The sequence below is a fragment of the Salmo trutta genome, chromosome 26 (assembly GCF_901001165.1).
Source record: "Salmo trutta chromosome 26, fSalTru1.1, whole genome shotgun sequence".
NCBI lineage: Eukaryota > Metazoa > Chordata > Actinopteri > Salmoniformes > Salmonidae > Salmo > Salmo trutta.
The window spans coordinates 35,073,594-35,086,882 of NC_042982.1; the positions used below are offsets into that span (position 1 = coordinate 35,073,594).

At 43.3% G+C, this 13,289-nt stretch overlaps 1 protein-coding gene across 1 annotated transcript in view; it reads left to right on the plus strand.

The window, feature by feature from the left end:
- gucy1a2 (guanylate cyclase 1, soluble, alpha 2) overlaps nt 1–11,467 on the plus strand; it is a 56,036-nt gene extending 44,569 nt beyond the window's left edge. The window contains exons 6-7 of the mRNA XM_029716104.1: nt 8,440–8,594; nt 10,481–11,467. Of these exons, the coding sequence (XP_029571964.1) occupies nt 8,440–8,594; nt 10,481–10,700 (375 nt within the window). The 3' untranslated portion in view covers nt 10,701–11,467. The remainder of the gene's footprint in view (nt 1–8,439; nt 8,595–10,480) is intronic.
- The last annotated feature ends 1,822 nt before the right edge of the window (nt 11,468–13,289 follow it).

A 13,289-nucleotide genomic window follows, 5' to 3' on the forward strand; every position in this document is an offset into this window, starting at 1 on the left:
CCTTAGGAAGTGCAACGTCACCCCACAGACACTGTAGCTTCGATAGAGAATCAAAAGAAGAACTACAATTCTCAGACTTTCCACTTCCTGCTTGGATTTTTCTCTGGTTTTTGCCTGCCATATGAGTTATGTTATACTCACAGACACCAATCAAACAGTTTTAGAAACTTCAGAGTGTTTTCTATCCAAATCTACTAATATGCATATTCTAGTTTCTGGGCCAGAGTAGTAACCTGTTTAAATTGAGTACGTTTTTCATCCGGCAGTGAAAATACTGCCCCCTAGCCCAGACAGGTTAAACAACTCCTTTGTTAGAAAAATGTTTTAAAATGAAACATGTATGGAAACGGGTGAATGAACACTCCTCAGTTAGCAGGCTCAAGCAAGCTAAAACCCACATGGTAGCAAAAACTAACTAGCAGAAATTGTTAACAAGTTAGAAATGATTGTATACACACTTTGCTGCAGGCTACTTTTTACTAGTTTACAAAAAATCATGTATGTCATATAAAATATATTCACCCCACCCAGTATAGTAATCAAAACCAGAACGCATGTAGTCCTTGGCTCAGACAGTGTAGTAGTGTGGGCTCAATAGCATCTCATTAGTGTGCAAGATCTTGAGAATCAGCTATACATGTGATGGAAGAATACACTGTGCATGCAGAGGGTTCCAATTCCATTGAATTGGGGCTAGTTTAACCAAATATGCCACAAGACCTAGAATTGCCTTATGTGTATCCCACAAAAAGGTTCACTATTATGAGCTAGCTTTTTTGATGAATTTAAACAAAACTTAACTTCCCATGGAAAATTTCTGGAAGATTTCCCGGAAAGTTTCCGACCCTTTGCAACCGTACTAAAGACATTGTTTTCACTGCTGTTGATGATACTGCAGAGGATTTTTCAGAGATTGCTGCTGAAGCATATTCTACGGTAATTATTAGGGTCAAATTTGTCTCCACTTTTGTGGATTGGGGTGATCAGGACTTGGTTCCAAATAAAAGGGAATATGCCAGAGCTGAGGATAATGTTGAAGAGTTTAAGAATAGCCAATTGGAATTTGTTGTCTGTATATTTTATCATTTCATTGAGGATACCATCAACCTCACAGGCCTTTTTGGGTTGGAGGGTTTGTATTTTGTCCTGTAGTTCATACAATGTAATTGGAGAATCCAGTGGGTTCTGGTAGTCTTTAATAGTTGATTCTAAGATGTGTATTTGATCATGTATATGTTTTTGCTGTTTGTTCTTTGTTATTGGGCTGAAACGGTTGGAAAAGTGGTTTATCCATATTCTTCATCAAACCATTTCTCATTGTTAGTTCTCTTAGGTTTTCTGCCTGAATTAAAATGTGATATGTTAGCTGATAGGTCAAATATATTGTTCAGGCCTCCTGCTGCTAAGTTTACACCTTCACCTTTGGAGGAAAACATTTTGTCCAGGAAGTTGTCTAGGAGGGATTGGATTTGTTGTTTTTGGTAGTTTTCAACACTGCCATCCTTCCATCTATACATTTAATAGTATGCAGTTTGTTTGGCTTCGATGCCACATGGTTGATTCTTGCTCCGTTCAAGTAGATTGTGATTTTGATGTTATCTGATAGGAGTTTCAGTGGGCTGACTGTGAACGCTCTGAGAGACTCAGGGATGAGGTCGGTGATAAAGTATACTACAGCACTACTGCCAAGAGATGAGCTATAGGTGTACCTACCATGGGAGTCCCCTCGAAGCCTACCATTGACTATGTACAGACCTGGCGTGCGACAGAGCTGCAGGAGTTGTGACTCGTTTTTATTGGTTATGTTGTCGTAGTTGTGTCTAGGTGGGCATATGGGGGAGGGAATGCTGTCACCTCCAGGTAGAGGTTTGTCCCCCTGTGTGCTGAGTGTGTCAGGTTCTTGTCCAGTTCTGGCATTTAGGTCACCCTAGACTAGCAAATGTCCCTGGGCCTAGAAATGATTGATCTCCCCCTCTAGAATGGAGAAGCTGTCTTCATTAAAGTATGGGGATTCTCGTTGGGGGATATAGGTAGCACACAGTAGGACATTTTTCTCTGTTGAGATAATTTCTTTTAGAATTTCTAGCCAAATGTAAAATGTTCCTGTTTTGATTAATTTGATGGAGTGCGTTAGGTCTGCTCTATAGCAAATTAGCATATCCCCTGAGTCCCTTCCCTGTTTCACACCTGGTAGTTTGGTGGATGGAACTACGAGCTCTTTGTAACCTAGAGGGCAACCAGTGGGTCAATCTCCTCTTTTCCATGTTGCTTGTAGGATGACAATGTCTGTATTTCTGATTTCTTTGGTGAAGTCCTAGTTCCTGCTATTTAGGCCAAAGGCAGATGACCTCAGGCCTTGGATATTCCAGGTTGAGAAAGTGTCCAATGTTGCTGGTCGTGTGTTTTGGCCTCAGACCAGTAAGTGTGAGCAGAGCCTGCTGAGCATCTGCTACATGCCATTGGCTTGGGCTAGTGTAAGAGTGGGGGTTGGGCCTGTTTGCCTGCTCACGGTCTGGGCGTATGTGTGACTTTCATGTTGAGGCCCTCTTTGCGGGAGTGGGGGCATGGGGTGGGGGGGTGGGAGGCAGTCCCGCATGTCTGGGAGAGTGTCTCGCAGGTCTGGGAGAGTGTCTGTTGATCTGAGAGAGTGTCTTGCTGGTCTGGGAGAGTGTCCCACAGGTCTGGGGTAGTGTCCCGCAGGTCTGGGAGAGTGTCCCGCAGGTCTGGGAGAGTGTCCCGCAGGTCTGGGAGAGTGTCCCGCAGGTCTGGGAGAGTGTCCATTAATCTGGGAGAATGTTCGTTGATCTGGGAGAGTGTCCATTAATCTGGGAGAATGTTCGTTGATCTGGTAGAGTGTCCATTCATCTGGGAGAATGATCGTTGATCTGGGAGAGTGTCCATTAATCTGGGAGAATGATTGTTGATCTGGGAGAGTGTCCCGCAGGTCTGGGAGAGTGTCCGTTGATCTGTTGCCCTTATGTGAGGGGGTGGGGCTGTGGTTGAGGGCGAGGTCCTTTAGGGTCCTGGCGAAGGTGGGCACTGCTGCCTTGTGTAGGTGGACCTGGTTGTAAAGGCTGTTCAAGTCCAGGGTGGAGTGGTGGGCTAGGTAAACATTTTGTTTTAACCTGTTGAGGACAGACGTCAGCCAATGGCATCGCACGGCGCAAAATACAAAACCAACTAAAATACCACAATTCAATTTGATCAAACAATCAACTATTTTACACCATTTTAAAGATAAGACTCTCGTTAATCTAACCACATTGTCCAATTTCAAAAAGGCTTTACAGCGAAAGCAAAACATTAGATTATGTTAGGAGAGTACACAGACACAAATAATCACACAGCCATTTTCCAAGCAAGCATTTTTGTCGCATTAACCCAAACCACAGCTAAATGCAGCACTAACCTTTGATGATCTTCATCAGATGACACTCCTAGGACATTATGTTATGCAATACATGCATGTTTTGTTCAATCAAGTTCATATTTATATCAAAAAACAGCTTTTTACATTAGCATGTGATGTTCAGAACTAGCATACCCACCGAAAACTTCCGGTGAATTTATTAAATTACTCAGGATAAACGTTCACAAAATACATAACAATTATTTTAAGAATTATAGATACAGAACTCCTTTATGCAATCGCTATGTCCGATTTTAAAATAGCTTTTCGGCGAAAGCACATTTTGCAATATTCTGAGTACATAGCTCAGCCATCACAGGCTAGCTAATTTGACACCCACCAAGTTTGGGGCTCACTAAACTCAGAATTACTATTAGAAAAATTGGATTACCTTTGCTGTTCTTCATCAGAATGCACTCCCAGGCCTTCTACTTCAACAACAAATGTTGTTTTGGTTCCAAATAATCCATAGTTATATCCAAATACCGCTGTTTTGTTCGTGCGTTCAGGTCACTATCCGAAGGGTGACGCGCGAGCGCATTTCGTGACAAAAAAAATCTAAACATGCCATTACCATACTTAGAAGCATGTCAAACGCTGTTTAAAATACATTGTTATGCTATTTTTCTCGTAAAATAGCGATAATATTCCAACTGGGCAACGTTGTATTCATTCAAAGGCTGAAAGAAAAAAATGGAGTAGTCTCATGACCGCGCATCTCCAGTCTCACTGTCCCCAGGCTGACCACTTACAAATTCTGCTGCTGTTCTTTGCCCAAAGACAGCAGACACCCCATTCCACTTTCTGGCGGCTTTAGAGAGCCAATGGAAGCCTTAGAAAATGTCACGTTACAGCACAGATGCTGTATTTTCGATAGAGATGCAACAGGAAACAACAAATTGTCAGACAGGGCACTTCCTGTATGGAATCTTCTCAGGTTTTGGCCTGCCATATGAGTTATGTTATACTCACAGACACCATTCAAGCAGTTTTAGAAACTTTAGAGTATTTTCTATCCAAATCTACTAATTATATGCATATTCTAGTTTCTGGGCAGAAGTAGTAACCAGATTAAATCGGGTCCGTTTTTTATCCGGCTGTGGAAATACTGCCCAAAGAAGTTAAGGCACAGTCACGGGAAATACTTCCGTTTACCCGCTGTATGGTAGCAGGGTGGTAGTCTTTTCGTGGTAGCAACGTGGGGATAATCATTTGTGCATTGAGGAAAGTGGTAGAAGCTTTTTCAATCACTCCCTTGAGTGCTGTGGCCACCCTTTCCTGCTGTGTTCTCCGGTTGTTTGTGCCTGTGTGTATTATTATGTGGCTTTGTGACCCTAGTTGGTCCTCAGACAGAAGGTCTAGGGCACGCTGGGTGTTTGGACACCAGAGTTTAGACACTGTGTGTTTGGGAAAAAGTTTATTTTATTGTATATATTTCCCATCTGAGTCCATAAGGAGTACAATCGGTGTCTTGTGTGTGTCCTCAGTGGGTGTGGGGGGGGTTGTCAGGAGGGCTATCAGGGGGGTTGACAGGAGGATATGGGGTCCCCTGGGCTTCGGGTTCTTCATTTGTCTGTCCTACTGTGATGACGAGGCTATGGTCTCTCTCTCTCTCATTGCCAAGGTTACCCACATTGGTGTGCTGGCATGCGCTCAGTGGTGTTAGTAACCGTGGAGATGAGATACTGAAGTGGATCATTAGAGATCCACTTCTAGGGCTGTTGCGGTGACTGTTTTACTGCCACACCGGCGGTCACGTCAGCAGACAAATTCCACATGACCGTTTAGTCATGGTAATTAGGCTTCTCCAAGCTCTGATGCTGCTGCTGGTCATTAGTAGTCTACCAAACTTGCTAACTGCCTGGTACTCAGCATTCTATTGTCCCTCTAACCACTCTGACATCAATGCAAATGTATTTGAAAATTGAACACTTCATGAGAGCCCATGAACTCATGTTGCATAGATGATATGCATTTTTTCCCGCAGCCCCTGTTTTGTTACAGGTGCATGTTAATGGTCCTTACTAAATCAAAACAAATGTCACACATATATTATTTAGTATATGTGAAGACAAGATTAAATCAAGAATAGTCTGATGGGTGACAATATTAGCCTATCACTTATGAATTATATATTATCACTTGTGAATGATGCCCAGCAAAAGAAACAATGCATTTTTTTTGTGACTTGTTGGAATCATAGTGGCACACCACATGTAGCCTAGCCCATAGAACTACAGTATATGTTTTAATAAGGTTTGTATCACAACTAAAGTGGCCAAATAACTTCATCAAATGAAGCACATTAATCCACTTTACAAGGGGTGTAGAGCCTAACTGGCATATATAAACAGCGTGTGAGTTTCAAGTTTGGGGAAGATAAAAAGGCACCTTTATAATAAAAGCATTACATGCAGAATCACATTTGCGGTTACTTTTGATAATGGTGTTTTCCACTAATGGAACATACGCGCTTATAGACTACTGCCATGTGCGCATTACTGTGCTTATAATGTGAAGAAATAGCCTACTAGTTTAGCAACATTTTAAGCTAAATGTTCTGATCTGTTACGTCAGTCACATTGTGTAAAAAAGTTTTTTTTTATGCTAGTGGTTGTATTCATTTGGGATCTACTGCATCCCACAACTGTCCCAGACTATGTTTGGAATATTTATTTCTCACACAGAATAGAATGGGTTGACTTTTGTACAATGGGTGATAGTAGATTGACATAGGCTAGTGCTTTTGCTCTTCGTTAGGCCTACTCATCTTGTTGGCTGACGAAAAAATATCTTCAATATGCACCTCGGAATTGGATAAGGACACTTGCATTTGCGTCCCCGATGTGTCTGTTTTCACTTGTAGCCTGTGAGAAGGACTGGATCATGTGATGGAGAGTCGTGTGAGTGAGAGGAGCTTCGGATTGCGAAGCACACTCAGGGAGAAGGGCACAACGCAGCACTCCGGGCAGCAAAGGGCATGTTTTTTTAGGGTGCATTACGGCCACAAAGGGGATGCCGCTGTGAAATTCTAGGCATTATCAAGTGCTTGTCAAATTGTGAATGAGAGACTATTGGAGTGTGTACAGCCGGCGCAATAAACAAAGCAGAGCTCATGCCTTTCAAGTGACTTTTTTCAAATCATCATTAGAGCCTCATCATGCAGCCTTACAATGTATTAAACATCACAACAGCCCAACGTTTGTAGAACAACTGAAGTTACATGAATAAATTGAACATATAGGAGGACCTGTTTCTTTGTTAAACGCTCAACACAACAGCTGCATGTGCACACTGCCGCAAATCATTTGGAGAAAATATCCTTTCTATTTTATTCAGCTTTGCTCAATTTTATTCTTCATACTATACAATAAAATAATACCACGGAATTATATGCAGATCTTGTCTGCTGAATGAACTAGTGTAGCCCACAGCCACATCAGGACCTGCTAAATGAACTAGTGTAGCCCACAGCCACATCAGGACCTTCTAAATGAACTAGTGTAGCCCACAGCCACATCAGGACCTTCTAAATGAACTAGTGTAGCCCACAGCCACATCAGGACCTTCTAAATGAACTAGTGTAGCCCACAGCCACATGGCATAGCCACATCAGGACCTGCTAAATGAACTAGTGTAGCCCACAGCCACATCAGGACCTAACATAAGGACAACTCAGAGTATGTTATTCTGTTCTGACTACATTTTCTTCATATCATGCTTATTTAGACCTGTCGAAAATAAATCATGGATTTATTGTGAAGGTATAGGCTATATTACATGGATTTATTGTGAAGGTATAGGCTATATTGCATGGATTTATTGTGAAGGTATATGCTATATTACATGGATTTATTGTGAAGTTGTAGGCTATATTACATGGATTTATTGTGAAGGTGTAGGCTATATTACATGGATTTATTGTGAAGGTGTAGACTATATTACATGGATTTATTGTGAAGGTATAGGCTATATTACATGGATTTATTGTGAAGGTATAGGCTATATTACATGGATTTATTGTGAAGGTGGAGACTATATTACATGGATTTATTGTGAAGGTATAGGCTATATTACATGGATTTATTGTGAAGGTATAGGCTATATTACATGGATTTATTGTGAAGGTATAGGCTATATTACATGGATTTATTGTGAAGGTATAGGCTATATTACATGGATTTATTGTGAAGGTGTAGGCTATATTACATGGATTTATTGTGAAGGTGTAGGCTATATTACATGGATTTATTCTGAAGGTATAGGCTATATTACATGGATTTATTGTGAAGGTGTAAGCTATATTACATGGATTTATTGTGAAGGTATAGGCTATATTACATGGATTTATTGTGAAGGTATAGGCTATATTACATGGATTTATTGTGAAGGTATAGGCTATATTACATGGATTTATTCTGAAGGTGTAGGCTATATTACATGGATTTATTGTGAAGGTATAGGCTATATTACATGGATTTATTGTGAAGGTGTAGGCTATATTACATGGATTTATTGTGAAGGTGTAGGCTATATTACATGGATTTATTGTGAAGGTATAGGCTATATTACATGGATTTATTGTGAAGGTATAGGCTATATTACATGGATTTATTGTGAAGGTATAGGCTATATTACATGGATTTATTGTGAAGGTATAGGCTATATTACATGGATTTATTCTGAAGGTGTAGGCTATATTACATGGATTTATTAGACTTTTAAAATGGCGTGTAGGCTATGTGTGGAAGCCAGGAGATGCTAAATGTGTTTGTGTTAATTAACGGTCAATTACCATTAGACCGACAGTTATTTGCTTGACAATCACCGGCTGATGAAATATTGCGACCGCCACAGTATTACTCAGTATTAGGAAGGTGCTCCTAATTTTTGGTATACTCAGTTTACAAGTCTGTTTTAGCCCTCTACTGAAACTGTTTCTACTGTCCCTCACTGGTCAGTGTTCAACTGACATCTCTCTCTACTTCTCCCACCACCCCATACTCTCCCTCCCTCTCTCCGTCCTTCAGCTGCGTATAGGTATCCATACAGGCTCAGTGTTGGCGGGGGTGGTTGGGGTGAGGATGCCCAGGTACTGTCTGTTTGGCAACAACGTCACACTGGCCAGCAAGTTTGAGTCTGGGAGCCACCCTCGATGCATCAACGTCAGCCCAACCACATACCGGTGAGTACACCTGTGTGTGTGGTGCGTGTGTGTGTGTGTGTGTGTGCGCGTGTGCAGGTGTGTATATATGTGAGGGGGGAGAATGAATGGCAATAGAGCAGCTCTCAGTCTCTGAGGACATTTGAGTAAGAAACGGTCACATCCAGTCACTGAATTTGTGATACGTCATTAACACACGCCCGCAAGCACGCAGGCAAGCGCACACACACACACACACACACACACACACACAGACACACACACACACACAGACACACACACACACACAGTGACTGCGATGTTGAGTCAAACACTTTGAGATGAGAGCTGATCTTAGTGTTCTCTCCCTCTTTCTCTCTCTCCCTCTTTCTCTCTCTCCCTCTTTCTCTCTCTCTCTCTTTCTCTCTCCCTCTTTCTCTCTCTCCCTCTTTCTCTCTCTCTCTCTTTCTCTCTCTTTCTCCCTCTCTCTCCCTCTTTCTCTCTCTCTCTTTCTCCCTCTCTCTCCCTCTTTCTCTCTCTTTCTCTCTCTCTCTCCCTCTTTCTCTCTCTCTCTTTCTCCCTCTCTCTCCCTCTTTCTCTCTCTCTCTCCCGCTTTCTCTCTCCCTTTCTCTCCCTCTTTCTCTCTCTCCCTATCTCGCTCTCCCTCTTTCTATCTCTCCCTCTCTCTCTCCCTATCTCTCTCTCTCACTCTTTCTTTCTGCCTTTCAATTCAATTTCAATTTAAGGGGCTTTATTGGCATGGGAAACATATGTTTACATTTGTTTTCAAGTTCTTTATGAGTCTGTGTAATCTGATGGAAATATGTGTCTCTAATATGGGCAAACATTTGGCAGCAGGTTAGGAAATGCAGCTCAGTTTTCACCTCATCTTGTGGGCAGTGTGCACATAGCCTGTCTTCTTTTGAGAGCCAGGTCTGCCTACGGCGGCCTTTCTCAATAGCAAGGCAAGTTAAAAATGTCCTTTAATTTTGGGTCAGTCACAGTGGTCAGGTATTCTGCCACTGTGTACTCTCTGTTTAGGGGCAAATAGCACCGTAGGTTACTCTGTTTTTTTGTTAATATCTTGACACATTGTAAAGAATTATCTTTTTGTTTTCTCATCTCATGTCTCTCTCTCTCTCTCTCTCTCTCTCTCTCTCTCTCTGGTGTCCATTCTGTGAGTCAGTGAGTCAAAAGCGTTGCCTTGGAAACCTCTATTTTTGCAGTCAAGGACGTTCTCTCTTTAGAATCACTCATTATTCGCATGACACAAAGAGGGCTAATTGTTGCAGATTTAAATCAACCTTGTGTGTGTGTACATACCCTTGTTCAGCACGAACACACACCTGTAGCTTGTGAATAATGCTTGGGTTTGTGATTGGCCTTTTCTCATTCTGAACAAGGCTGCATCACTCCCTGGAGAGTCTGGTGTTTGGGGAAATCTCCAAATCCCAATCTGCAGCTAAATATACCACACACACACCATGAGTGTTTAAATCTCTCTCCTCGTTCTTTCTCTCTCTCCCTCTTTCCCTCTTCCCTCTCTCCCTCTTCCCTCTCTCCATCTTCCCTCTCTCCCTCTTCCCTCTCTCCATCTTCCCTTTCTCCCTCTCTCCCTCTTCCCTCTCTCCCTCTTCCCTCTCTCCATCTTCCCTCTCTCCATCTTCCCTCTCTCCATCTTCCCTCTCTCCCTCTTCCCTCTCTCCATCTTCCCTTTCTCCCTCTCTCCCTCTTCCCTCTCTCCCTCTTCCCTCTCTCCATCTTCCCTTTCTCCCTCTCTCCCTCTTCCCTCTCTCCCTCTTCCCTCTCTCCATCTTCCCTTTCTCCCTCTCTCCATCTTCCCTCTCTCCCTCTCTCCATCTTCCCTCTCTCCCTCTTCCCTCTCTCCATCTTCCCTTTCTCCCTCTTTCCCTCTTCCTTTTCTTCAGGCTGCTGAAAGACGATTGCTCTTTCTCTTTCGTCCCTCGTTCCCGGTTGGAGCTTCCTGATAATTTTCCTAAGGATATCCCAGGAACATGCTACTTCCTGGAGGGGGGGACCTCCCATAGCCACGCCTCCCTGACCAGCTCTCGCTCCGCCCCCCCAGCTCCCCTGAGGAAAGTGTCCTACAGCATCGGCACCATGTTCCTACGAGAGACCAGTCTATAGGCTCCCAATACACACAGTCATCAGCATACACACACAACTCTGACCCTACAGCCATGTTTAAATGGGAGACAATACCCTCCTACCCCAAACCAGGACTCAGTCCTCTTAACAACCCCCTCGCTTTTCCATCTAGAAACAGACACTCCTCGCTGCACCAACTACAACCTGTTGTTACCAAGTGCAATCACCCTTTACCCTTCAACCCCACCATGAATCAGACTGAAGGTTGAGAGAAGAGAGAGAAAAGGAGGAGTGAAAGCAACAAGAACAACAGAGACAATAATAGAATCATCTAGTGACTCCAAAACTAAAGCCTTCTGCTTGTAGAACTCGGTGTACTGTAACCATGGATACCACAGCTGGCTGTCATCTTGGGCATGGCAGGTACTATGTTATTATCAACAGCGCTAACAACTCAGTGCCTTCCTCACTAGAACACTACATACATACACAACATGTGAGCTGGCTGAACACAGGGAATTGGAACGAGGTCTGCAGCTCTGATGCTCCCCACAGTGAAGTGTGTGACTCTCCCAAATCAGTCACTGTGGGAAGCCTGTGTTGTTTTGGTCCAGCTAGCAGCTGAACCACTGGGATGTTTGGACATTTTCTCTTTCAGTTAGCTGAATGCATCCACTTCCCAGCCCGTTTAACACTAAACCATGGACATAAGAAAGCAGCACATAAATACATCCATCCACCCCCCTCCATCCATCCATTCATCCATCCTCCCCCCTACATCCATCCATCCTCCCCCCTCCTGTCAGCCATCCGCCCATCCTCACCCTCCATCCATCCATCCATCCATCCATCCTCCCCCTCCATCCATCCATCCATCCATATACCCCCCTCCCATCCATCCATCCATCCATCCATCCTCCCCCTCCATCAATCCATCCTCCCCCCTCCATCCATCCATCTACTCCCCTCCATCCATCCATCCATCCATCCATCCACCCCTCTCCCCTCCCTCCAAATCATCCATCCATTCATGGGGGGGTAGAAAGGGATAGTGGATTGTGGTGTGTGTTTTTTGGGGGTAGAACAGTGAAATATCACTGGTCTACACTCAATTCTCCGTATTTAAGGGCCTTCCATATGCCCCCCCCCCCTCCCCCACTGCATCCCTCTCTAGCTAAACACCAGCATCACACATCCATATGTCCATGGATTTAGGAAGAAGGGATTGGCAGAGGGAGAGAGAGAGAAAGGGATGTTCATTTTCAATAAAAGTTTTTATTCTGTTCTTTTCTCAACTGATACTATTAGTAAACGTACATTGCCAGATCTCTGTCTTTAGAGCAATAACTTTAGGATCCTATCTCTCTGTCCCCAACCCCATTTCTCTCTCACACACACAAACACACATTGGCTTGTTACAAGTAAGAAATGACAGGCTTCAATCGAATACTGTTGTAAACATACTTGTCCTGGAAACTTGTTTTTGATGTCATTGATTTAGCTGTGAGGTTAAAGCATTAGAGATAATAAGTGAAACAAAATAATCAGTCAGTCATCCAGCATTCAAACAGCAGCGTAATCAAATGTTCCGTCCCACGTTGGAGTTCTACACCAAAGAACTTCGTCACGTAAAATAACCTGGAAAAAAGTGTGTGTGTGTGTGTGTGTGTGTGTGTGTGTGTGTGTGTGTGTGTGTGTACGTGTACGTGTACGTGTGTGTGTGTGTACGTGTACGTGTGTGTGTGTGTGTGTGTGTGTACGTGTGTGTTTACATGTGTGTGTGAGCGAGCGAGCGAGAAGTATGTGTAAGATAACCTGTGGATCTGTTATTGCATAAAACTCTGTACAAACTAACTTGTATGTAAAAAGGCCTATAGCTATATTAAATATGTACAATTGAGATATATTCAATTGTAAAGATCATACTATGTTGTACTGTTTGGTATTATTCACAAGTTTAGATGAGTACGTTCACATTTCTGTTGGCTTTTTTCTCTTTTTGGTAAATTATTTGACATGTCTGAGTTGTCTGTCATCTCGGCCCATGAATAACACTGCTGATGCATAACACTGATGATGAATAACACTGCTGATGCATCTGGTTGTAACATGTTGAAATCTGTTCAACGACTGAGTTGTAAGGCACATCCTCTGTCAAATAAGTTGTAAATAAAATCACCATATATGTTTAATAAAGAATGTCATGTATTATTTTAACCAGGGGGTAAGGGGTGGGAGTGTAATGTGTCTCTCTGCTTGGACATCCCTGCTCACATGAATGTGGGTGTGACCCAGCTAGGCAGGACGTATGTAGTTTAGGTGATGGCGTAGATAGTGAGATGTCTGTCTGTCTGTCTGTCTGTCTGTCTGTCTGTCTGTCTGTCTGTCTGTCTGTCTGTCTGTCTGTCTGTCTGTTGAAGGAGAGAGAGCGCAAGAGAGAGGGGGGAGAGAGAGGTGAAGAGACGGGGATGGGGAGGAACAGAGAGAGAGAGAGGTGAAGAGACGGGGACAGAGAGAGAGAGGTGAGGGGATGGGGTGGGACAGGGGACAGAGGTAGAGAGAGGTGAAGAGACGGGGACAGAGAGAGAGAGAGGTGAAGAGACGGGGACAGAGAGAGAGAGGGTGAGG